The sequence below is a fragment of the Mytilus trossulus genome, chromosome 7, assembly GCF_036588685.1.
Source record: "Mytilus trossulus isolate FHL-02 chromosome 7, PNRI_Mtr1.1.1.hap1, whole genome shotgun sequence".
Classification (NCBI taxonomy): domain Eukaryota; kingdom Metazoa; phylum Mollusca; class Bivalvia; order Mytilida; family Mytilidae; genus Mytilus; species Mytilus trossulus.
This window is the reverse complement of record NC_086379.1, coordinates 108,142-131,726: the sequence shown is the minus strand read 5'-3', so window position 1 is coordinate 131,726 and position 23,585 is coordinate 108,142. Positions and strand designations below refer to the sequence as shown.

Sequence of the window (23,585 nt, the reverse complement as noted above, 5' to 3'; positions counted from 1 at the left end):
GGTGCTGGTTGTAGCAGTGTATTTGATGAGTGTCTTTCGGTGCTGGTTGTAGTAGTGTATTTGACGAGTGTCTTTCGGTGCTGGTTGAAGCAGTGTATTTGATGAGTGCCTTTCGGTGCTGGTTGTAGCAGTGTATTTGATGAGTGTCTTTCGGTACTGGTTGTAGCAGTGTATTTGATGAGTGTCTTTCGGTGCTGGTTGTAGAAGTGTATTTGATGAGTGTCTTTCGGTGCTGGTTGAAGTAGTGTATTTAATGAGTGCCTTTCGGTGCTGGTTGTAGCAGTGTATTTGATGAGTGTCTTTCGGTGCTGGTTGTAGCAGTGTATTTGATGAGTGTCTTTCGGTGCTGGTTGTAGTAGTGTATTTGACGAGTGTCTTTCGGTGCTATTTGAAGCAGTGTATTTGATGAGTGCCTTTCGGTGCTAGTTGTAGCAGTGTTTTTGATATGTGTCTTTCGGTGCTGGTTGTAGCAGTGTATTTGATAAGTGTTTTTCGGTGCTGGTTGTAGTAGTGTATTTGATGAGTGTCTTTCGGTGCTGGTTGTAGCAGTGTATTTGATGAGTGTCTTTCGGTGCTGGTTGTAGCAGTGTATTTGATGAGTGTCTTTCTGTGCTGGTTGTAGCAGTGTATTTGACGAGTGTCTTTCTGTGCTGGTGTAGCAGTGTATTTGATAAGTGTCTTTCTGTGCTGGTTGTAGTAGTGTATTTGATGAATGTCTTTCGGTGCTAGTTGTAGTAGTGTATTTGATGAGTGTCTTTCGGTGCTGGTTGTAGCAGTGTATTTGATGAGGTTCTTTCGGTGCTGGTTGTAGCAGTGTATTTGATGAGTGTCTTTCGGTGCTGGTTGTAGTAGTGTATTTGACGAGTGTCTTTCGGTGCTGGTTGAAGCAGTGTATCTGATGAGTGTCTTTCGGTGCTGGTTGTAGCAGTGTATTTGATAAGTGTCTTTCGGTGCTGGTTGTAGCAGTGTATTTGATGAGTGTCTTTCTGTGCTGGTTGTAGCAGTGTATTTGATGATGTTCTTTCGGTGCTAGTTGTAGCAGTGTATTTGATAAGTGTCTTTCGGTGCTGGTTGTACCAGTGTATTTGATGAGTGTCTTTCGGTGCTGGTTGTAGTAGTGTATTTGACGAGTGTCTTTCGGTGCTGGTTGAAGCAGTGTATTTGATGAGTTCCTTTCGGTGCTGGTTGTAGCAGTGTATTTGATGAGTGTCTTTCGGTGCTGGTTGTAGCAGTGTATTTGATGAGTGTCTTTCGGTGCTGGTTGTAGTAGTGTATTTGACGAGTGTCTTTCGGTGCTGGTTGAAGCAGTGTATTTGATGAGTGCCTTTCGGTGCTGGTTGTAGCAGTGTATTTGATGAGTGTCTTTCGGTGCTGGTTGTAGCAGTGTATTTGATAAGTGTCTTTCGGTGCTGGTTGTAGCAGTGTATTTGATGAGTGTCTTTCGGTGCTGGTTGTAGTAGTGTATTTGACGAGTGTCTTTCGGTGCTGGTTGAAGCAGTGTATTTGATGAGTGTCTTTCGGTGCTGGTTGTAGCAGTGTATTTGATGAGTGTCTTTCGGTGCTGGTTGTAGCAGTGTATTTGATAAGTGTTTTTCGGGGCTGGTTGTAGTAGTGTATTTGATGAATGTCTTTCTGTGCTGGTTGTAGCAGTGTATTTGACGAGTGTCCCTCAGTGCTGGTTTTATCAGTGTATTTGATGAGTGTCTTTCGGTACTGGTTGAAGCAGTGTATTTGATGAGTGTCTTTCGGTGCTGGTTGTAGCAGTGTATTTGATGAATGTCTTTCTGTGCTGGTTGTAGCAGTGTATTTGATAAGTGTCTTTCGGTGCTGGTTGTAGCAGTGTATTTGACGAGTGTCCCTCAGTGCTGGTTTTATCAGTGTATTTGATGAGTGTCTTTCGGTACTGGTTGTAGCAGTGTATTTGATGAGTGTCTTTCGGTGCTGGTTGTAGTAGTGTATTTGACGAGTGTCTTTCGGTGCTGGTTGAAGCAGTGTATCTGATGAGTGTCTTTCGGTGCTGGTTGTAGCAGTGTATTTGATAAGTGTCTTTCGGTGCTGGTTGTAGCAGTGTATTTGATGAATGTCTTTCGGTGCTGGTTGTAGCAGTGTATGTGATGAGTGTCTTTCGGTGCTGGTTGTAGCAGTGTATTTGATAAGTGTCTTTCGGTGCTGGTTGTAGCAGTGTATTTGATGAATGTCTTTCGGTGCTGGTTGTAGCAGTGTATTTGATGAGGTTCTTTCGGTGCTGGTTTCAGCAGTGTATTTGATGAAATTCTTTCGGTGCTAGTTGTAGCGGTGTATTTGATAAGTGTCTTTCGGTGCTGGTTGTTGCAGTGTATTTGATGAATGTCTTTCGGTGCTGGTTGTAGCAGAGTATTTGATGAATGTCTGTCAGTGCTAGTTGTAGCAGTGTATTTAATGAGTGTCTTTCGGTGCTGGTTGAAGCAGTGTATTTGAAACGTGTCTTTCGGTGCTGGTTGTAGCAGTGTATTTGATGAATGTCTTTCGGTGCTGGTTGTAGCAGTGTATTTGATGAGTGTCTTTCGGTGCTGGTTGTAGAAGTGTATTTGATGAATGTCTTTTGGTGCTGGTTGTAGCAGTGTTTTCGATAAGTGTCTTTCGGTGCTAGTTGTAGCAGTGTATTTGATGAGTGTCTTTCGGTGCTGGTTGTAGCAGTATATTTAAAGAGTGTCTTTCGGTGCTGGTTGTAACAGTGTATTTGATGAGTGTCTTTCGGTGCTGGTTGTAGCAGTGTATTTGATGAATGTCTTTCGGTGATCGAAAAGATATACCATAGCTCTAACAATCCTTATCTTTCAACGACTCTCCGTAGACAAAAAGAAGACTACTGGATTAGACAATTGGGAACTGCAACACCGTATGGCTGCAATGACAAAATTGATGGTATAGGTATTCTATGTAGTCCTTCGTGTAACTCGATGAATGTGATGAATATTTTCAACTCGACTCCTCGACGTAGACGCAGTCATGGTCATCGTCATTATACATCACCCTCTCTGCATTATGTCTCTATTAATGACTTGCTGCCATTCATACAAAAACCGTTAGGTATTCATCACATTCGCACGAAACTTTATTCATTACCCCTTTCAAAACTTCATTCTCTGTTCAATTTATGTTTGGAATCCACTGTTACAAACCCTCATTCAAACCTATACAAACTTCAAGCTATAATTTCGGATATTGCAAGTCACAGACTTTTCAAGCCAGTTCGAATTGGAAAAGATGAAAAAGAGAAAAGATATTTTCTAAATCTTTCCTCTGCCAACAAAGGTCTCGATGGCGTCAACCTTGGCAATATCCTTCATCATAAATTAGTTCAATCGAAAATACCTCCTTATTTTAAAGACCAGTCTGTACCAATAATTTCTTATACCTATACCAAACCTATTGCAACTAAAATTTTCAATTACAAACGCGTTTTGCAGGATCTCGATATTGACGACTTCAAGTCTAAACCTCCTGATTGCACTTGTGCTAGTTCCCAATTTATATATAATCCCGCTGGCCACGTTATTACCGGTGACCTTAACATTGTTAATAACACTTCTCTACGAAACGTGTTATCAAAAGGTCCGAAATATCGTGAGCCTATATCCATCAATTGGAAATACAACTTTAAAATTTTGATGGATTCAGTCGAGGATTATGCCAGCCAATGGGCTAAGCGCGAGAAGGAAGACGTAGACACTCTATCCGAATGGATAAAGGCAGTGAGGTCCTTAATACAAATCAGAATTAAGAAACTGAATGGGTCCATCAATGCCCATGCTACGTCAATTTTTAAAGACCCAAATGTTGCTAAACACCTATCCGACCTCCATGATAAATATGTTGTTGTCCCCGCAGACAAAGCCCCAAATAACATCGTTTTTGTCTGTAAAAGTCATTACATTAATTGCTTGATAAACGAATTAGGTATAGAAAATTCACTTGGAAACTCTACATATACCCTCACGACACTTACCAAAGAGGAAATCATGGATAATCATAGGTCTGTTCTTTGTTCCTTTGGTATTTCAACCAAAGATGAAGAACTGGATCTTCCATCACTGTATTGGATACCCAAACTACATAAGTGTCCTTACACACAGCGGCATATTGCTGGGTCTTCCAAGTGCTCCACAAAACCTCTTTCTAAATTATTAACATCCATTTTATCAGCAATCAAAGACGGGCTTCAAAGTTATTGTGAAACTGCCTATTCTAGAGGTGGCGTGTATCAGATGTGGATACTTAAAAATTCCAAAGATCTTTTAGAGTACATACAATCTAACTCTCTTTCATCTTGTAACAGTATTAAAACATTTGACTTCTCTACTCTTTACACAAGTATTCCACATTCCAAACTTAAAGACAAATTAAAAGAGTTGGTATTACTTTGCTTCATTAAAAAGAATGGCCAACGTAGATACAAGTATCTTGTCTTAGGGAGGGATAAATCCTACTTTGTAAAGAATCACTCTGATTCAAACAAAAAATTCTCTGAAACCGATATTATCAAGATGCTTGATTTCTTGATTGACAACATATTTGTTACGTTCGGAGGACGTGTTTTTCAACAGACTGTCGGCATCCCAATAGGAACAAACTGTGCCCCTCTACTTGCTGACTTGTTTCTTTATTATTATGAGGCTGACTTCATGCAGGAACTTCTTAGGAAGAAAGATAAGAAGTTAGCAATATCCTTTAACTCTACTTTCCGCTATATAGATGACGTTCTTTCACTAAACAATTCAAAATTTGGTGACTATGTGGAACGCATCTATCCCATCGAATTGGAGATAAAGGATACTACAGATACAGTTAAGTCAGCTTCATATCTTGACTTACATCTAGAAATTGACAATGAAGGTCGGTTGAAGACAAAACTTTACGACAAAAGAGATGATTTCAGCTTTCCAATTCTGAACTTTCCATTTCTAAGTAGCAACAGTCAAGCAGCACCTGCATACGGGGTATATATCTCTCAATTGATACGATATTCCCGTGCTTGCATTTCCTATCATGATTTTCTTGATAGAGGGTTACTGCTCACAAGGAAGCTATTAAATCAAGAGTTCCAAATGGTGATGTTGAAATCATCCCTTCGTAAATTTTACGGACGCCATCACGAGTGGGTTGACCGTTATGGAATAACCATTTCACAAATGATATCGGATATATTCCTCACGTCGTAACTACAATCCCCTTCCCTTTCGTGAATTTGACCTACCGAATTACACTATTTACCGGATTTGTAATCACATAAGCAACACGACGGGTGCCGCATGTGGAGCAGGATCTGCTTACCCTTCCGGAGCACCTGAGATCACCCCTAGTTTTTGGTGGGGTTCGTGTTGTTTATTCTTTAGTTTTCTATGTTGTGTCATGTGTACTATTGTTTTTCTGTTTGTCTTTTTCATTTTTAGCCATGGCGTTGTCAGTTTGTTTTAGATTTATGAGTTTGACTGTCCCTTTGGTATCTTTCGTCCCTCTTTTGTAGCAGTGTATTTGATGAATGTCTTTCTGTGCTGGTTATAGTAGTGTATTTGATGAATGTCTTTCGGTGCTGGTTGTAGCAGTGTATTTAAAGAGTGTTTTTCGGTGCTGGTTGTAACAGTGTATTTGATGAGTGTCTTTCGGTGCTGGTTGTAACAGTGTATTTGATGAATGTCTTTCGGTGCTAGTTGTAACGGTGTATTTGATGAATGTCTTTCGGTGCTAGTTGTAACAGTGTATTTGATTGGTGTCTGTCGGTGCTGGTTGTAACAGTGTATTTGATGAGGTTCTTTCGGTGCTGGTTGTAGCAGTGTATTTGATGAGTGTCTTTCTGTGCTGGTTGTAGCAGTGTATTTGATGAGTGTCTTTCGGTGCTGGTTGTAGCAGTGTATTTGATGAGTGTCTTTCGGTGCTGGTTGTAGCAGTGTATTTGATAAGTGTTTTTCGGTGCTGGTTGTAACAGTGTATTTGATAAGTGTCTTTCGGTGCTGGTTGTAGCAGTGTATTTGATGAGTGTCTTTCGGTGCTAGTTGTAACAGTGTATTTGATGAGGTTCTATCGGTGCTGGTTGTAGTAGTGTATTTGAGGAATGTCTCTCAGTGCTGGTTGTAGTAGTGTATTTGACGAGTGTCTTTCGGTGCTGGTTGTAACAGTGTATTTGATAAGTGTCTTTCTGTGCTGGTTGTAGTAGTGTATTTGATGAGTGTCTTTCGGTGCTGGTTGTAGCATTGTATTTGATGAGTGTCTTTCGGTGCTGGTTGTAGTAGTGTATTTGATGAGTGTCTTTCGGTTCTGGTTGTAACCGTGTATTTGATAAGTGTCTTTCGGTGCTGGTTGTAGCAGTGTATTTGATGAGTGTCTTTCGGTGCTGGTTTCGGCAGTGTATTTGATGTATGTCTTTCGGTGCTGGTTGTAACAGTGTATTTGATGAATGTTTTTCGGTGCTGGTTGTAGCAGTGTATCTGATGAGTGTCTTTCGGTGCTGGTTGTAACAGTGTATTTGATGAGTGTCTTTCGGTGCTGGCTGTAGCAGTGTATTTGATGAGTGTCTTTCGGTGCTGGTTTCAGCAGTGTATTTGATGAGTGTCTTTCTGTGCTGGTTGTAGCAGTGTATTTGATAAGTGTCTTTCGGTGCTGGTTGTAGCAGTGTATTTGATAAGTGTCTTTCGGTGCTGGTTGTAGCAGTGTATTTGACGAGTGTTTTTCGGTGCTGGTTGTAACAGTGTATTTGATGAGTGTCTTTCGGTGCTGGCTGTAGCAGTGTATTTGTTGAGTGTCTTTCGGTACTGGTTGTAACAGTATTTGATGAGTGTCTTTCTGTGCTGGTTGTAGCAGTGTATTTGATGAGGTTCTTTCGGTGCTGGTTATAGTAGTGTATTTGATGAATGTCTTTCGGTGCTGGTTGTAGCAGTGTATTTAAAGAGCGTTTTTCGGTGCTGGTTGTAGCAGTGTATTTGACGAGTGTTTTTCGGTGCTGGTTGTAACAGTGTATTTGATGAATGTCTTTCGGTGCTGGCTGTAGCAGTGTATTTGATGAGTGTCTTTCGGTACTGGTTGTAACAGTGTATTTGATGAGGTTCTTTCGATGCTGGTTATAACAGTGAATTTGATGAGGTTCTTTCGGTGCTGGTTGTAACAGTGTATTTGATGAGGTTCTTTCGGTGCTGGTTTCGGCAGTGTATTTGATGTATGTCTTTCGGTGCTAGTTGTAGCAGTGTATTTGATGAATGTTTTTCGGTGCTGGTTGTAGCAGTGTATCTGATGAGTGTCTTTCGGTGCTGGTTGTAACAGTGTATTTGATGAATGTCTTTCGGTGCTAGTTGTAACAGTGTATTTGATGAATGTCTTTCGGTGCTGGTTGTAACAGTGTATTTGATGAGGTTCTTTCGGTGCTGGTTGTAGCAGTGTATTTGATGAGTGTCTTTCTGTGCTGGTTGTAGCAGTGTATTTGATGAGTGTCTTTCGGTGCTAGTTGTAGCAGTGTATTTGATGAATGTTTTTCGGTGCTAGTTGTAGCAGTGTATTTGATGAGTGTCTTTCTGTGCTGGTTGTAGTAGTGTATTTGATGAGTGTCTTTCGGTGCTGGTTGTAACAGTGTATTTGATAAGTGTCTTTCGGTGCTGGTTGTAGCAGTGTATTTGATGAGTGTCTTTCGGTGCTGGTTGTAGCAGTGTATTTGATAAGTGTTTTTTGGTGCTGGTTGTAACAGTGTATTTGATAAGTGTCTTTCGGTGCTGGTTGTAGCAGTGTATTTGATGAGTGTCTTTCGGTGCTAGTTGTAACAGTGTATTTGATAAGTGTCTTTCGGTGCTGGTTGTAGCAGTGTATTTGATGAGTGTCTTTCGTCGCTAGTTGTAACAGTGTATTTGATGAGGTTCTTTCGGTGCTGGTTGTAGTAGTGTATTTGATGAGTGTCTTTCGGTGCTGGTTGTAACAGTGTATTTGATGAATGTCTTTCTGTGCTGGTTGTAGCAGTGTATTTGATGAGGTTCTTTCGGTGCTGGTTGTAGCAGTGTATTTGATGAGTGTCTTTCTCTGCTGGTTGTGGCAGTGTATTTGATGAGTGTCTTTCGGTGCTAGTTGTAGCAGTGTATTTGATGAGTGTCTTTCGGTGCTGGTTGTAGTAGTGTATTTGATGAGTGTCTTTCGGTGCTGGTTGTAGTAGTGTATTTGATAAGTGTCTTTCGGTACTGGTTGTAGCAGTGTATTTGATGAGTGTCTTTCGGTGCTGGTTGTAGCAGTGTATTTGATGAGTGTCTTTCGGTGCTGGTTGTAGCAGTGTATTTGATAAGTGTTTTTCGGTGCTGGTTGTAACAGTGTATTTGATAAGTGTCTTTCGGTGCTGGTTGTAGCAGTGTATTTGATGAGTGTCTTTCGGTGCTAGTTGTAACAGTGTATTTGATAAGTGTCTTTCGGTGCTGGTTGTAGTAGTGTATTTGATGAGTGTCTTTCTGTGCTGGCTGTAACAGTGTATTTGATGAGTGTCTTCCTGTGCTGGTTGTAGCAGTGTATTTGATGAGTGTCTTTCGGTGCTAGTTGTAGCAGTGTATTTGATGAGTGTTTTTCGGTGCTGGTTGTAACAGTGTATTTGATAAGTGTCTTTCGGTGCTGGTTGTAGCAGTGAATTTGATGAGTGTCTTTCGGTGCTAGTTGTAGCAGTGTATTTGATGAGTGTTTTTCAGTGCTGGTTGTAACAGTGTATTTGATAAGTGTCTTTCGGTGCTGGTTGTAACAGTGTATTTGATGAGTGTTTTTCGGTGCTGGTTGTAGCAGTGTATTTGATGAGTGTCTTTCGGTGCTAGTTGTAGCAGTGTATTTGATGAGTGTTTTTCAGTGCTGGTTGTAACAGTGTATTTGATAAGTGTCTTTCGGTGCTGGTTGTAACAGTGTATTTGATGAGTGTTTTTCGGTGCTGGTTGTAGCAGTGTATTTGATGAGTGTCTTTCGGTGCTAGTTGTAGCAGTGTATTTGATGAGTGTTTTTCGGTGCTGGTTGTAACAGTGTATTTGATAAGTGTCTTTCGGTGCTGGTTGTAGTAGTGTATTTGATGAGTGTCTTTCTGTGCTGGTTGTAGCAGTGTATTTGATGAATGTCTTTCGGTGCTGGTTTCAGCAGTGTATTTGATGAGTGTCTTTCGGTGCTGGTTGTAGCAGTGTATTTGATAAGTGTCTTTCGGTGCTGGTTGTAGCAGTGTATTTGATGAGTGTCTTTCGGTGCTGGTTGTAGCAGTGTATTTGACGAGTGTTTTTCGGTGCTGGTTGTAACAGTGGATTTGATGAGTGTCTTTCGGTGCTGGCTGTAGCAGTGTATTTGATGAGTGTCTTTCGGTACTGGTTGTAACAGTGTATTTGATGAGTGTCTTTCTGTGCTGGTTGTAGCAGTGTATTTGATGAATGTCTTTCTGTGCTGGTTATAGTAGTGTATTTGATGAATGTCTTTCGGTGCTGGTTGTAGCAGTGTATTTAAAGAGTGTTTTTCGGTGATGGTTGTAGCAGTGTATTTGACGAGTGTTTTTCGGTGCTGGTTGTAACAGTGTATTTGATGAATGTCTTTCGGTGCTGGCTGTAGCAGTGTATTTGATGAGTGTCTTTCGGTACTGGTTGTAACAGTGTATTTGATGAGGTTCTTTCGGTGCTGGTTGTAACAGTGTATTTGATGAGGTTCTTTCGGTGCTGGTTGTAACAGTGTATTTGATGAGGTTCTTTCGGTGCTGGTTTCGGCAGTGTATTTGATGTATGTCTTTCGGTGCTAGTTGTAGCAGTGTATTTGATGAATGTTTTTCGGTGCTGGTTGTAGCAGTGTATCTGATGAGTGTCTTTCGGTGCTGGTTGTAACAGTGTATTTGATGAGTGTCTTTCGGTGCTGGCTGTAGCAGTGTATTTGATGAGTGTCTTTCGGTACTGGTTGTAACAGTGTATTTGATGAGTGTCTTTCTGTGCTGGTTGTAGCAGTGTATTTGATAAGTGTCTTTCTGTGCTGGTTGTAGCAGTGTATCTGATGAATGTCTTTCGGTGCTGGTTGTAGCAGTGTATTTGACGAGTGTCTTTCGGTGCTGGTTGTAGCAGTGTATTTGATGAATGTCTTTCGGTGCTGGTTGTAGCAGTGTATTTGACGAGAGTCTTTCGATGCTGGTTTTAGCAGTGTATTTGACGAGTGTCTTTCGGTGCTGGTTGTAGCAGTGTATCTGATGAATGTCTTTCGGTGCTGGTTGTAGCAGTGTATTTGACGAGAGTCTTTCGATGCTGGTTTTAGCAGTGTATTTGATGAGTGCATTGTTTCACTTAAGTTAATTGCAATTATAGTTAAGGCAACTTTTGCTAGACAATTAGCTATGACATATATAAGAGACCATAAAAACAATAGCATAATATTTTTGTTTTTCTCGGTTACATTGACATATATGATGTAATATATCTGAAACCGATTATACGAATTCGTTCTGCTAATCTAAATTTCGTAATTTCTATATTTTTCTAAAAGAGATCTTTCATATTCCTCAATTACAAATGTGTCAGTTTGTTGTATATGTATTGTGTTAAGAACAACTATCCTTTTGAGGAACTAACCAGCCTGTAAATGGTGTAATTTCCAATTTAAAACTGATGGTTTATGCAATCGTTTATCGTCTTCTTCTGTTGAACTATATTAGATGTAGACTATTAAAAATTTTCTGAATGTCCGCAAACATGTTACAGGTTGACTTTATATTTTAGTTCGCGATTTCAGAAAGAGAAAGGTGTATAGAATTATGATATTTGATGTGTTATTTATGTGTGAAGTTTACACTATTTAAGGTTGGTCATCTGACAAAAAAAGGAAAATATGCAAAACTCTGTTGTTGCCGAAAAAAAAAGAGAAAATATGTTTCAATCAGTACTCAAAATAATGCCATTAGGCCAACAAAAAATAAATGCTTATACAAATAAATCAACCACTTCAGAATATACCTCTACAAACGTCTGGATCTTCATCTGATCTATCTGTACAATCTGTATTTCCATCACATACACTGTATTTACTGACACATTGTAATCCATCTGAACACTTTTTGTTGTAATCACCGCAGCTATAATCTAGATATATATACACATGTATGTCATAGCAAAATTCCGGACAAATGATAAATTCAGGCGTGAGAACAAATTGTTATTACAACCATATATTCATTTAGTAATGCGAAAAAATCAGTTGTTGATGTGATCAAAAAATGGATTTATTTATAAGTCAATTTTACTTCGTTAGTGTATTGTCATTAGACAGACTAGTGTAAAACGTTACATCAAGTGTTATTACTCAGGAAATTGAGATTAACTGAATCAAACATATTAAAATGAAAATGTGCGGAAAATTATGTTTTTCGGCGCTGGTTGTAGCAGTGTATTTGATTAGTGCATTCGTTTCACTTTACTTGATTGCATTTCATTTCATGTAATTTTTACTAGAAAACTAGTTGTGACATATTTAGGAGACCATAAAACAATAGCGTAATGTTTTTGTTTACTAGTTTGACCTTAGTGACATTGATAAATAAGATGTAATATGGCTGAAACCGATTATAGGAATTCTTTCTATCATATACTTGAACTATAAATGTATCAGTTTGTTGTACATGTATTGTTTTAATGACAACTAGCCTTTTGATGAACTAAACAGCCTGTAAATGGTTTAATATCCAATTTAAGTATACAAAAGAAGATGTGGTATGACTGCAAATGAGTCAACAATCCACAAAAGACCAAAATGACACAAACATTAACAATTATAGGTCACCGTACGGCTTTCAACAATGAGCAAAGCCCATACCGCATATAGTCAGCTATAAAAGGCCCGAATAAGACAATGAAAAAAAATTCAAGCGAGAAAACTAACGACCTCATTATATAAAAAAAGAACGAAAAACAAATATCTTACACATAATCCAACGACAACCACAGAATCACAGGCTCCTGAATTAAGGTTTTTCATCAGACAAAAAGAGTAAAATATGCAAAACCATGTCGTTTCCAAAAAAACAACAACAAACAAACAACAAAATATGTATCAATCAGTAGTTGAAATAATGCCATAAGGCCAACACAAACTAAATGCTGATACAAATAAATCAACTAATTCAGAATATACCTCTACAAAAGTCTGGATCTTCATCTGATCTATCTGTACACTCTTTGTTTCCATCACATAAAACGTATTTACTGACACATTGTAATCCATCTGAACACTTTTGGTTGTTTTCATCGCAGCTAAAATCTAGATGTATATAAACATGTTTCTCTAATTCTTCGTCAATTTATCCCTTTCTGCACCATTTGTATAAAAAAATAATAACCAACGTGTGGTTCTATTGATCTCAGTGCTTCATTGGTTAAAATCCGAGTATGAAGTCGAACTTTTTTGCTTTTCTCTGAATTTCTTATTGTGACGGCATGAAAAAAGGCGACCATGCCTGATGACGTCACATAGGAAGATCTTTTAGCAGCTCATTCGAAAGAAGGTAATAGTTTGCCTGCATAATATTTGAAAATCATAAGGGAAATAGATTCCACCACTGCATCTTGTGTAATATACTATGTATCAACTCTTGACAGTTAAATTTTAGATATCTAAAACGCTCGGGCAAGCCTCCCGTTTTAAATTGGAAAATTGAACTGCCTCGAGTTGATAAATATCATTTTACACTCGATGCAGTGGTAGAATCTATATATTACATAACAAAATACAGGACAAATGATAAATTCAGGGGTGAGAACAAATTGTTATTACAATCATATATTCATTTAGTGAATCGAAAAAGTCAGTTTATGGGATCTAAAAAGGATTTATTTATTAGTTAATCTTACTTCGTATGTGAATTGTTATTAGACAGACTAGTGTATAATGTTACATCCATTTTCATTACTCAGTATAAATGCGCGAATATATTGACATGTCAAATGATTGTTTTTAATTGAACTTTATTTTTCAAACACTTGCATACATATCTGGTGTATGCTGATTTTTATTTATAAGAAATGTAAAGTGCTGTGGTATATTAAACTACATAATCAATTTGGTAGGTTATCTGTGTATTTATAGTAGCAGCATCTCCTTTGTGATAACAAAACAATCATTGCAATGTCAGCAATTCATTATTTGAATACCTCGACAAAATCCTGGATCTTCGTCTGACTTATCGTTACAATCTGCATGTCCATTACACGAACTTTGTTTACTGACACATTGTTGTCCATCAGCACATTTCATTTCCCACTCAGAGCAAACATATGCTAGAAACAAAAAAAAAAGACTTCAGGTTGTATATATAAAACATGACCTTTGATAATATAACCAGAAATAGTGTTGTTTTTCTTTACACTAAATCACAGTATTATTTGATTTACATTGTTACTACATGTATAAACTTTGAAATGTGTTCTCTTAATTTTTTGTAGAAATACAAATTTCATTAATCTATTTCGCATTTTTTTTTATCAAAATGTATGATTATATATCTGTATATGTTCATGCAGGAATCATAATACAGATAATGTTCGGAATCATTTCTTCAATAGATATAGGAAGATGTGGTGTGAGTGCCAATGAGACAACTCTCCATCCAAATTACAATTTAAAAAGTAAAAAATTGTAGGTTAAAGTACGGCCTTTAACACGGCCTTCAATCTCCACATGTTGACCGATATCATATATTCAGCAGAACTGTTTTATTATTCAATACGAATTGTTTTGATATGCTGGTATAAATATAAAATGTTTATAATGTTTTGTTTTTGATACAAAACATCATTGGATATGAAAACCTTACTCTACACACTACATAAATCGACAACATAATCATCTTTCATTTTGAAAAAACAAAAATGTTAGAATTTACCCTTGCACATCACTTCTTCTTCATCAGACCCATCATAACAATGTTTCGTTCCATCGCAAACAGTTGATTTAGGGACACATTCAACACCATCCGCGCACTTAGTTTTGTCGTCTTTACAAGGAAGAGCTGCATAGAATAATTGAACAAATGTATGTGATCATTATACAATCATTTCCTTTGTCTAATTGAAATAGGAAGATTTGTTCACCCATAGAAAAATCATATTTCACGAGGGTGAACAAATCTTCATATCTCAAGAAGCCAAGGGACATTATTTTTTCATTACTTTGCCTATACTTTTTTCAATTCTTAATATAAAATTTACATAATTGTTTTCTTATCCGTTTTGATTTATAACTTTACTGCTTAGTCTTAGAGGCATGATGTTTTTATTAGTTGTTAATGGCTTTGAACTAGCTGTCAGATAACTACGATTACTCTCATATCTGTTCATGGTGTCTTTTTGTGTTGGGATGTATTAGTACCCGGCCACGTCCACTTGTATTCTTTGTCTATCTGATGAGGTAAGCCTTTTTCAACTGATTTTTATAGTTCGTTCTTATGTTGTACTGTTATACCACTGTCCCAGGTTAGGTGGAGAGTTGGGATCCCTCCAACATGTTTAACCCCGCCACATTAGTTATGCATGTGCCTGTCCCAAGTCAGGAGCCTGCAATTCCGTGGTTGTCGTTTGTTTATGTGTTACCTTTTTGTTTTTCGTTCATTTTTTTACATAAATAAGGCCGTTAGTTTTCTCGTTTGAATTAGTTTACATTATCTTATCGGGGCCTTTTATAGCTGACTTTATGCGGTATGGGCTTTGCTCATTGTTGAAGGCCGTACGGTGACCTGTAATTGTAAATGTTTGTGTCATTTTGGTCTTTTGTGAATAGTTGTCTTATTGGCAATCATACCACATCTTCTTTTTTATACAACATACACAGTTAATAAAGATCAATTTTGAATGCATATAATTGACACATCGCTATTTGCAATTACCACTACAATATGCTTGTTTTGTATTTGTCAGTTGATTGTTTTGTTGATAATTTCATAACATCAGATATCAAATGACGTAGATATCAACATCTTTAATTCACGTATACGTAATGACCTTGAACAATGAGAAAAATCTGTTCTGCATAGTAAGTGATAAAATGGCCAGAAAAGGAAAAATAAAAGTAACAAAAATGTTTTGAATTATCGTATTATCACGCAGATAAGTCGAGTCTTGTATATGCATTTGTAAAAGGTTGAATCATTTCAGAAATTAATTAATGAAACAATCAATTATGGATATCTAAAGTTGACCTAAATCATGTAAGTGTGATTGTTGAAGAATTATCACATCTACGCGCAATCCTACACGACCTTTAATACACGTGTATACCTTTACACATTTCTTCATCCTCGTCAGAACCATCATTACAGGTTACATACTGATTGCATAGGCCTGATTTATAAATACATTGTATATTATCCCTACATTTAACTTTACCATCTGGGCACTCAAAATCTGAAATTAAAAGAGACAACATTTAGATAAAATATACAACATAACTTTCGACGTAACGCTATAAATATGAAAACTATTCCTTTCTTCTGGTGGTTTGCTTAGATAAAATTTAGAATGGAAATTGGGAATGTCTCAAAAAAACAAACGACAGCAGAAGTTCACCAACAGGTCTTCAATGTAGTAAGAAATTCCCGCACTCGGAGACGTCATTCAGCTGGCCCCTTAACACATATATACTAGTTCAGTGATAATGAATGCCATACTTATTTACAAATAGTACACAAGAAACTAAAAATAAAATAATACAAGAATAACAAAGGCGAGAGGCTCCTGACTTGCGACAGGCACAAACATGCGACGGGATTTAACATGTTTGTGAGATCTCAACCCTCCCCTAATACCTCTAGCTAATGTAGAAACGTAAACTCCTAAAAATACGCACATTACAATTCAGTTTAAGAGAAGTCCGAGTCTGTTGTCAGAAGATGTGACCAGAGAAAATAAATAAAATGACAATAATACACAAATAACAACAGACAACTTACTAGCAGTTAACTGACATGCCAGCTCCAGACTAAAATTAAACTGCCTGAAAGATGATGATTTTTGAATATCAGGCATAATCCTTCCCGCTAGGGGTTTAGTATCCTACCATCATAACATATATGAACTGAACATAACCCGTGTCATGGCAACAACTGTTTTTTTTAATAAATGTCTTTAGTTCCGATGCAATGACCCTATAAGTGAATCTATATTAACGCCAAAATATGCCTTCTTTAATGACCTGACAACAGTATTATATGACATACTGACAAATTGATTTTTAAGGTCAAGTATATTTTCCTCTTTTTCCGGACAATTACTATCAATGTGTAATTGCATTAGTCAATTATGTTAATACGTTAACTGGAGTCATGTTATTTGAAATATAAGTTTAATAAGCAAGTGTATTGATGACGGCTCAAAGCAACAATGCGTACGATAACAAATGGGTTAAGGATACTACAGATACTGTTAAGTCGGCTTCATATCTTTACTCACATCTGGAGTTGACAATGAGGGTCGAGTGAAAACAAAGTTTACGACAAAAGAGATGATTTCAGCTTTCCATTTGTGAACTTTTCATTACTGAGCAGCACCATACCAGCAGCACCTGCATACGGGGTATATATCTCCCAATTGAAACGATATTCCCGTGCTTGCATTTACTATCATGATTTTCTTGATAGAGGGTTACTGCTCAGAAGGAAGCTATTTAACCAAGATTTCCAAAAGGTGAAGTTGAAATCATCCCTTCGTAAATTTTACGGACGCCATCACTATTTTGTTGACCGTTATGGAATAACCGTTTCACAAATGATATCGGATATGTTCATTGCGTCGTAACTACAATCCCCTTCCCTTTCACGAAAGTCATCTTCCGAATTAGACTATTTACTGGATTTGTAATCATATTAGCAACACGACGGGTGCCACATGTGGAGCAAGATATGCTTACCCTTCCGAAGCACCTGAGATCACCCCTAGTTTTTGGTGGGGTTCGTGTTGTCTTTTCATTTTTATCCATGGCGTTGTCAGTTTGTTTTAGATTTATGAGTTTGACTGTCCCTTCGGTGTCTTTATTCCCTCTTTTATCTTCTTAAAAAATTTCACTATAACCAATATTTGTGTATTTATCATACAACACTTTACACATATATTTTTATCTTTATCAATCCAAGTAACCGTGGAAAAGAACAATTGACATTTCATTATTATTAATTCTATATTTTGAGTGTATTGTCTTAAAACAAGCAATGATTAAAACGCCGATTGGGTCTAACTAAATATGATGCTTAATACAAATGCTAAAATATAAATCATACTCCTCTTTATTTGTATTCTTACCATTACATATTTCCTTTGTTTCATCAGATCCATCATTACAATCTTTAAAACCAGAACATAGACTCCTTTTAAATACGCACTGAATATCATCCTGACATTTGATCTTACCGTCACCACAGTCGAAACCTAAATAATAACAATTTGTAATTATTCTCGCGCCCATGTATTCAATATTCGGTGTTTTAGTCGACAATTGTGTATCTCTGGTATAAATCCATATCAAAACCGAATGTATTAAAGAAAATAATATTATACTGCATGAATCGCTTTAATGTATATTTGACAAATGCGCAAACAAGTTCATTGTGACTATTACTTTATATTTGTATTGGTATTATTTTGGTCTCTAATCGAATAAAAAGAAATCCAGAATATGTTTAAATTTTAGTAAATGACCTTTTATCGGCTATTGACAATAGTACATAAATAACAACAAACAACTAGCGGTTGACTGACATGCCAGCTCTAGATATCAATTATACTGACTGAAAGATTATGATTTCATCATAAGAACAACAGTCATAATCCTTCCCGTTAGGGGTTTAGTATAATACCATTATAACATATATGAGACGAACAAAACCCGTGTCATGGCAACAACTGGTTTTTGAAGAAATGTGTTTAGTTCCGATGCAAAGACTTTATAAGAGAATAGATATTAACGCCAAAATATGCAATCTTTAATGACCTGACAACAGTAAATATTTAAAACCAGAACATATGCTCCTTTTATATACGCACTGGATATCATCCTGACATTTGTTTTATCGTTACCACAGTCGAAACCTTAATACATTCGTAATAACAACTTGTAATTATTCTTGCGTCCATGTTTTCAATATTCGATGTTTTAGTCGACAATTGTGTTTCTCTGATATAAATCCATATCCAAACTGAATGCAATAAAGAAAATAATATTAAACTGCATGAAACGCTTTACATGATAACGCTGTAGGATTAAGTGGCTGTATACAAGATACAATATAATGCAGTAATGTATATTTGACAAATGCGCAAAACAGTTAATTGGGACTATTCCATTATATTTGTACTGGTATTGTTTTGGTCTCTAATCTATAATACTAAAATAACGAGGTCCAATTTGTCAGCCGTCATCACGTAAAAACAACGAATCAAAGAATACAACTTTATATATTACTAATATAGTACAAAGGTGTAGATTAAAAATTACACCACTCCACGTAATCAATATTGCCAATAATTAAGAAGTTCCGGGTCGAGTCCGATACCGATACCAATTGTATATTCACCTGTTATCCATTACATTATATGTACGTTCCGCATCTGACAGGCGTACCACCAAACGGTGTAATTAGGATTTTGCTATATACATGGGTAATAATCACAGGGTTGACACTACTAAATTTAATCATTGTCAAATTGTTACCTTTTGTAGTATTTTAATCAGGTAGACTTTCTAAGATAATAATACGAATACTAAAAATCTGGACTAAAAAAGGCGTATAGGTACTGTTAGTGGGCATGACGTAAAACAGCGAATCAAATAATTCAACTTTTTTTATAACTAATATAGGACAATGCTATTGATTAAAAATTACTCCATTCTAGAACCTTTTGTTTTCCAAATAACTTATATAACTTCAGTCATGGACCCGCGATATCACGGGTGTGTTCTAGTCGAATAAAAAGAAATCCAGAATAGGTTTATCAATTTAAGTAAATTACTTTTTGTCGGCTATTAAAGTTTATCTAAAATATTTCGAAAAATTATGTAAACGCCTGCTAACAATGATTCTTGGATGGGAATATACACACCTGCACAGGTCTCTATACTTTCGTCGGATTTATCATTACACTCTCTATATCCATCACATAGATGTCTCTTTCTAATACACTGTAAACCATCAGCACATTTAACATAATCTGGTTGACACTGAAAATCTAAAGGAATGTATTTAATTTGTATTTTAGAAAAATGAAAGTCACGGACTAAATGTTTTATCAGTTAACAACTATATGTTTCAGTATGACATACATGAGCAAAACCTATACTGTATAGTCGGCTTTGTAGACCCCGATATAGCTGGTGATGAATAGGTATTGTCATGTAGTATCAACAGTCCAGTAGTCAGCACTTCTGTGTTGACGTGAGTTATCATTGATGTGTTCATAATTATACATTAACTGTTAGCAAATCATCGAATTAATGAAACACAAAGGCTCTTCTACCTCAGGAAAAGATTACTTTAGCTGTATTTGGCAAGACTTTTAGAAATTTGTGGTCCTCAGTGCTCTTCAACTTCGTAATTAACTTGTCCTTTTATGATATTTGATTCGAGCGTCACTGATGAGCCTTTTGTAGACGAAACACGCTTCTGGCGTAAATTTTAGTTATCTTGGTGTAATCAGGGATGTACAGAAATTAACACCGTTGTTGAAAATTGATACACCCTGACGCGCAGCCGAATGGGCGTATGAATTTTCAACAACGGTGTAAAATTCCGTACACCCCTATGTATAGCTAATTACACCAAAATGACGAATCTATTTCTAAGGAACAATTCCTTTACTCATTTTCAAACCAGGATGTAAAATTAAAAATTGGTAATGAAGAATTTCCAGTTTTTAACTTCGATGTTGCGACACGTTGTCATATAGATACACCTTATTATATATTTTATATGAAGTGTTCTATTGAAGTTTCGGGTAAAAAAAAATATATAAAAAAGTGTATCTTGTATGTTTTATTTTAAACATTAAATCTTTTTTTTTACTTTTTTTTTTATTTCGACCAAAAAAATTTAATTCGTTTTTGGCATATTTTATTTATCCCGATGCAAACAAGGGTGGGGTGCTATTTACAACGTGGTAATTAACCAACTAGATTGCAAAAGATTTGCTGCCTGAGAAATATTGAATTCTATTCCTGGTATCTATGACGAATTTATATTTCACATTTGAATGAATTCAAACCAAAATCAGTAGGAAAAAATATATGTAAAACTCATAAAACGAAAACAAATAATGTACAGCAATATTCGACAATATGCATATGCTGATAGCAAAAAAAAAAAAACATATAGCGAGAAAAAAGACGAATTTATATACATCTTCCAACATAATCGGCAATAAGAACTGATCTTATAGCATTCCAATTTAACGAATAGCAAGCTTATAACACTTTTATCCGCAGACAACATATCACTTCCTTTCTGTTACGCTTAATGTTTTGTTTCAGAACCCCAAAAAGGTTTTATTTACCATTTCATCAAAATATTTCTACACATTTATTTACTGTGATCATTGACCTGTTTTATGGAGCAATTCTGTGTTGAAAGCCTTACTTTGACATATAATGATTTGCGTTATACAAATAATAACTTTATTGGAGAGTCTCAATGACACATATACCACATCTACTTTTTTTTAACAAGATTGTCGATCGAGTAAACGGCAATGTACTGCTCCGTATCATTCAATAATGAAATTGTTAATTAATGTCCAACATTCCAATTTTGTGAACCGACATTTGTGTAAACATTCAACAATTAAGGCCGTGTTCACACCAAACGCCGTGTAGAGTTAACATGGTTACAATTAGTTCAGTGTAGTGTTCACTGGTTTCACATAAGATTTGTCCACATCTATACACCTTGTTTAGTTAGCTGTACATAAAAAAAATTCCCATTTGTAAACTATATGTCATTTAAATTTTCATTACGTAGAAATGAATTCAAAATTTTTGGAAAAATTTTCTAGCGGTAAGGGAACAATCATTTGACTTCAAAAGGGGGGTGGGGGATGGGAATGGAAATATTCCGATCACCAATTTGATAAAAAAAAAAAATATTCTGAATCCAGAGTTTCCCCATACATTATAGTGTTAAATATTGAAAAAAAAGTATTTGATCACCAGCATCGAAAAAAAGGGAATAAAAACGTACGCGCGAAATAAAATCTGACTCAGATAAAAAAAAATAACCCTCCCCCTTTTTTTAAGTTAAGTGGTTGCTACTATATGAAAGCCATTTTTATAATTTGCAGTAGTTTGAATATACGAGAGATGTCTCGATAACGCATAAGTAAACGTTAGCTGCAACAGCGTGCTTACAGCCAAAAAAAAAAAAGGATTGATATATTAGGGATCACTACATTTTTATCTTTTCTGTTCGTTTCAAATGGTATTTCTTCTCCAATGAGTATTTGGTAAAGATAGAGGGTAACATTTTTTTAAATTTATTTTACATGTTATTTAGCGGAACTGAGATACTAAACAAACATATCATTTACCTCACACTTTTTGCAGTCATGCATTCATGCGTGAATCGTTTTTTTTAAAGACCAGTGGCGAATATTTCTGTGTACGTCAAAGACCTTTTCAAATGAATTAGGCAGCAACTATTTTCTTCATTTTTTGTGGAGGGGGAGGGGGCGTAAGCTATTGATTTTTTTCAGAACAAATTTTGTTGACAAGTCGAAATCAATTTCAGCATTATATATAGTGGCAGCTGAGGGTGAAACAAATAATTTTTTTTCAGGGCCAAAAAATGGAAACATTTTTTGTTTCCAAAACAAAACCCATAGCTCACCACCCCGACCCCCTTGCCTTTATGTCTTATACTTGACTGTAATAGCCCCCCTTCGGAATATCAACTGGTTGCTGCCTTATGGGTTCGGCAATGATGCTGCTTTGAGTCTTGATTAGGGGTTAATAAAGTACGTTAATTTGTTTTAACAAAAAAAAATCTGTAAAATTTAGACAACTTATATTTATCAAAAATATCAATTTTGTGTACACTTAACCTACACAAGGCCTACATTGACTATCGACTGTGTGTAGGTTAAACATGATTTAAACTACATGTAAACATTGAGTTTTATCAATGGGAACGCAATTGTGTTCAGTTTACGTGTAAGTTACACTAACACAACACCGAATTTAGGTCAATGTGAACACGGCCTAAGACAGTTCTATATTTGGTTTTATTATACATTTCAGATTGTTTTAATGTTTAAATGATAAAATTATATTTGACTTTCTTGATAAAAGTCATAGAACCAAATTTTCAAAAAATTGTATCCAAACAGTTATTAGTGTTTTAACAAACGAAAGTAGACTTTGATCTTACTGTCTCCACAGTCGAAATCTTAGGTTTGTGTTGTCTATTCTTTAATTTTCTAAATTGTGTCATGTGAACTATTGTTTGTCTGTTTATCTTTTTCGTTTTTAGCCATGGCGTTGTCAGTTTGTTTAAGATTTATAATTTTGACTGTCCTTTTGGTATCTTTCATCTCTCTTTTAATAATAACAACTTATGATTTTTCCCGAGTCAATATACTCATTATTTAGTGTTTTAGTTGACAATTGTGAATCTCTGATAAGAATCCATGTCCAAACGTTATGTTTTCAAGAAAAAAATATCGTACTACATAATAATTCTGTAGAATTAGGTGGCTGTGTACAAAATATAACTGAATACACGAAGGGGTTCACTTTGACTTTTGCCTCATATTTTTTTTATGATTTTGGCCTCTAATCGAATAAAAATAAATCCAGAATATGTTTTAATTTTAGTAAATGACTTTTAATGGGCTATTGAAGTTTATATGAAGTCTTTTGAAAAATAATATAAATGCCTTCTAACAATTTTTAATATATGTGAATAAACATACCTGCACAGATCTCTTTACTTTCGTCGGAATTATCATTACAATGTATATTTCCATTACAAAGATGTCTCTGTTTAATACACTGTAAACCATCAGCACATTTGACATCATCTAGTAGGCACTGAAAATCTAACGGAACATATTTGATTTGTAGTTTAGAAGATTGAAAGTCTCAACCAAGGACTAAATGGCATATCAATTAACAACAATATGTTACAGTATGATATACATCAGGGGAATTCATACTGTATTATCGGCTTTAAAGGCCTTGATATGTCACATTTGAATGAACTCAAACCAAAAACCGTAGGAAATAATGTATGTACAAAACATTATGCGAAAACAAATGATATACATTCGACAACCGATAATATACAGGCATATATTGATAGCAAAAACAAAAAACAAACACAAAATAAAACATCTAGCGAGAAAAAAAAGACGGATTTATACATTTTCCAACAAAATCGGCAATCAGAACTGATCTGATACATGTTATAGTATTCCAATTTTACGAAAGCAAGCTTAAAACACTTTTATCTGCAAACAACATATCATTTCCTTTCTCTAACGCTTTATGTTTTGTTTCAGAACCCCCAAAAAGGTTTTATTTAACATTTCATCAAAATATTTCTACACATTTATTTACTGTTGATA

At 35.9% G+C, this 23,585-nt stretch overlaps 1 protein-coding gene across 1 annotated transcript in view; it reads right to left on the bottom strand.

Annotated features, from left to right (window-relative positions):
• The window catches only part of LOC134726073 (low-density lipoprotein receptor-related protein 2-like), a 106,488-nt gene that overhangs the window by 67,290 nt on the left and 15,613 nt on the right, over window positions 1-23,585 (bottom strand). Inside the window, exons 6-13 of the mRNA XM_063590470.1 lie at window positions 22,932-23,057; window positions 19,074-19,199; window positions 17,277-17,402; window positions 15,261-15,386; window positions 13,871-13,996; window positions 13,140-13,265; window positions 12,124-12,249; window positions 10,950-11,075 (exon numbers count right to left, since the gene is read on the bottom strand). Of these exons, the coding sequence (XP_063446540.1) occupies window positions 10,950-11,075; window positions 12,124-12,249; window positions 13,140-13,265; window positions 13,871-13,996; window positions 15,261-15,386; window positions 17,277-17,402; window positions 19,074-19,199; window positions 22,932-23,057 (1,008 nt within the window). The remainder of the gene's footprint in view (window positions 1-10,949; window positions 11,076-12,123; window positions 12,250-13,139; window positions 13,266-13,870; window positions 13,997-15,260; window positions 15,387-17,276; window positions 17,403-19,073; window positions 19,200-22,931; window positions 23,058-23,585) is intronic.